Below are 3606 nucleotides of genomic sequence, written 5' to 3' on the forward strand. Positions count from 1 at the left end.
GATCGGGTTGACGGAGGAGATAGAGAAGATCCAAAGAAGAGCGGCGCGTTTCATCACAGGGTTATTTGGTAACCGTGATAGCGTTACGGAGATGTTTAACGAACTCAAGTGGCAGACTCTGCAAGAGAGGCGCTCTGCATCGCGGTGTAGCTTGCTCGCCAGGTTTCGAGAGGGTGCGTTTCTGGATGAGGTATCGAATATATTGCTTCCCCCTACTTATACCTCCCGAGGAGATCACGAATGTAAAATTAGAGAGATTAGAGCGCGCACAGAGGCTTTCAGACAGTCGTTCTTCCCGCGAACCATACACGACTGGAACAGGAAAGGGAGATAATGACAGTGGCACGTAAAGTGCCCTCCGCCACACACCGTTGGGTGGCTTGCGGAGTATAAATGTAGATGTAGATGTAGATGTAGCTACATATGCGACAAGGATTTTACTTGTAAAGGTAGTTCAAAACGCCACCAACAAAATATTCATGGCCAACCGCAACAGCAAGAGTTTAAGTGTGCATTTGAAACCGATTCAAAAAAGTGCTGGATCGATCATTTCCAGTCTACACATGGATTATGTGTGAAACCAGAAGTCTTGGAATTCTCCAGTGAAGAAGAATTTTTAAAATGGAAAGAAGAAATGGAATGTGCTACACATTCCAAATTCATTAAAAGCTGTGGCACTAAATTTTACGATGAGGGCCCCACATGTTATTACGTTTGCCATCGCTCAGGTCAGTTTACCTCCAAAGGTGATGGGAGAAGACATCTGAAATTGACAGGAAGCAACAAAATTAATGGCAAGTGCCCTGCAGAGATTAAAGTGCAATACAAAGAAGGAAAATGCCACGTTACTGTTGTGTCCACTCACGTTGGTCACGATCTGGACCTAAGTCATCTCAACCTGACGGAAAAAGAACGGATGAAGATAGCTGAAGACATTGCTGCAGGAATCCCATTTCCTACTGTCCTCCAAAAAATTCAAGAAACAGTGCAGAGTTCGAATTTGGAGAGAGTGCATCTTACAACGATGCAGGATTTGCATAATATTGCAGCTGCGTATGACCTGTCTTCAAAGTCAGTTAGACATTCAAATGATGCGATCAGCGTTGAAGCTTGGGTGCAAGAAGTGCAGCAAAGTGACAATCCATGTGTATTGTTCTATAAGCCTCAAGAAACAATTAATGATCTGTACCCTGAACTGAAAAGTGAAGACTTTGCATTAATTATAATGAACAACGCACAAGGCGAAATATTAACAAAATATGGAGGTGACTGTATTTGTGTTGATGGAACTCATGGCCTAAATGGCTCTGATTTTGAAGTTACAACATTACTTGTACTGGATGATATGAGGCAAGGATTTCCATGTGCTTTCCTCATATCTAACAGGAATGACTCAGATGTTTTGAGTATATTTTTCAATTGTGTTAAGTCTCAGGTTGGACAAATTTCCCCAAAAGTATTCATGACGGACCTGGCAGAATCGTATAGTATCGCTTGGAACAAAACAATGGGACATCCTGAAATGAGACTTTTCTGTACCTGGCACGTCGATAGAGCCTGGAGGGCCAATATTAAGAGCAAAATTAGAAGTTTGGACAAGAGAAACGAGGTGTACAAACTTGTTAAATCGTTAATGCAGGTAAGAGATGTTGCTGTGTTTCAAGAATCGTTGGTAAAAGCATTGCAGAAACTCAACAGCGATTCAGAGACTTCAGAATTTGGTCACTATTTCAAGACGTATTATGAAAAAAATGTGAAGTGTTGGGCATATTGTCATAGGATGCGATCCGGACTCAACACAAACATGCACCTGGAGAGCATGCATAAGACATTGAAATATATACATGCTAATGCAAAGCAGGTAAAACGTTTGGACAAAGGTATATCAGCTTTGATGTCGCTTGTAACAGCAAAGCTGTTTGACAGGCTCATTGTCAACGTGAAAGGGAAGCTAACAAGTAAAATGAAAAACATTCGCCATAAACACAAATGCAGCATTCTGATGAATAAGAACTCAATTAGGAAGGTAGGCAGAGGTTGGGAAGTACCAGCCACAAAATCACATGAAGTTTACCTTGTAGAAGAAAATAATATCTTCTGTAACTGTAAATTAGTGTGCACTGACTGTAAAGTGTGCATTCATAGGTATTCCTGCACGTGTATTGATTATAGCATTAAGTTAAATATGTGCAAGCATATACATAATGTTTGCCAACTAGACAGTACAGAACAAAATTCTTTTGAAATTTCTGAATTACAAGATGCAGTAGCTACAGATGTTGGAGATATGTCTTGCATTAATGAGAAAGAAGTGATTTTGAAGCAAGTAAGTGGAAATGCTAATTCCTGCACCCCAGAAGCATTGGCAGAAGAGAAGAGAAAAATTATTTCTAGGTTTTCAGAAATTGTTTCTGGCATGTCAGCTACTGAAGTTCAGCTGGCTAACAAAATGGTGACTTCGTTGAAGGTTAATGTAGGTGCTGTTCGCACCAGTAGTGGTATCTCTTTCATTAGCCCACAAAGAAGTCTCAAGAGGAAACTTTTGCCCCAGAGGAGGCTGTTTTCAACAAAGAAGACAAGTTCCTCAAAACGCATATCCATGGCAGTTCCTAATGCAGAAGAAACCAACAACATCCTGAGAACACTTCTGGATGAAGATTTATAGCACATTAGCTAGCATGTTGGTCTCGTATTGTGGAACATGTTGGTTCTCTTCTGTGTCCTGCCATCCAGATTTAGGTTTTTTATTATTTCCCTAAATCACTTAAGGCAAATGCTGGGATGGTTCCTATGAAAGGCCAAGGCAGATTTTCTTCTCTGTCCTTGAAAGTGCCACAGCTTGTGCTCTGTTTCTGATGACTTCACTGTTGACAGGATGTCAAACATCAATCTTCCTATTTCTTCACCAGCCTCTGGTATGGCAGTTCTGCTGATGTGTGGGATATTATGCACTGCCAGGAACTGATGCTTCTTTTGCCGGTGGCAAAAGAATGGTAGCATTGCTAGGTCACTCCGCTCCCAAGCCGAGCTGGGCAGTGGTGGCTGTGATTCAGGCTCAGTGTAATACCTGTTGATGACTATGCATTTGTCACCCATCCCTAAATTAAAACAGAGTAAGTTACAATCATCAACTTGTAATATATATTTATTTTTTATCCAGCTAGATGAGTAACACACACACAACTGTTAAACAGGTTAAATATTTTCTTATTCTAGCTGGGAATATATCTACATCTGATTGTTCACAATCAATTTTCCTGATAATGTAACTCATTTACCTAAATATAAATTTCATAAATAAATATTATTTCATGATCAGTATAAACACATGGAGGTGGAATTAAGAATGAGCGGATAAGTCATTCTGATATACAACTCAGCTGAAAGCCTTTTTGATTCCACTTTGTAGTATATATTTTACTTTTTTTAAAATCCCCTATTTCAAAAGTTATCTGTAACCAAATTTCTCATATTCCAGAATGTTTTATTTTTAACTGGTTGTTATTTCCATAACACTGGCACGTAGTTTGTACCCCTAATTTATCAGGGAACAAAAATGCCTTTTGTATTTGGAAACAAGTAATAATTTCAAACTTGTCATTAATC

General features: G+C 39.6%; 1 protein-coding gene across 1 annotated transcript; it reads left to right on the forward strand.

The window, feature by feature from the left end:
- The first annotated feature begins 634 nt into the window (after positions 1-634).
- On the forward strand, positions 635-2665 carry LOC126154709 (uncharacterized). Its single transcript, XM_049916179.1, has one exon. The coding sequence runs from the start codon at positions 635-637 to the stop codon at positions 2663-2665; it is 2031 nt and encodes a 676-aa protein (XP_049772136.1).
- Positions 2666-3606: the final 941 nt, after the last annotated feature.

Source organism: Schistocerca cancellata, chromosome 2, assembly GCF_023864275.1.
Source record: "Schistocerca cancellata isolate TAMUIC-IGC-003103 chromosome 2, iqSchCanc2.1, whole genome shotgun sequence".
NCBI lineage: Eukaryota > Metazoa > Arthropoda > Insecta > Orthoptera > Acrididae > Schistocerca > Schistocerca cancellata.

What these genes read in the sequence shown, in the direction of transcription:
- LOC126154709 (XM_049916179.1), top strand. Translation starts at nt 635, where the DNA reads ATGGAATGTGCTACACATTCCAAATTCATTAAAAGCTGTGGCACTAAA.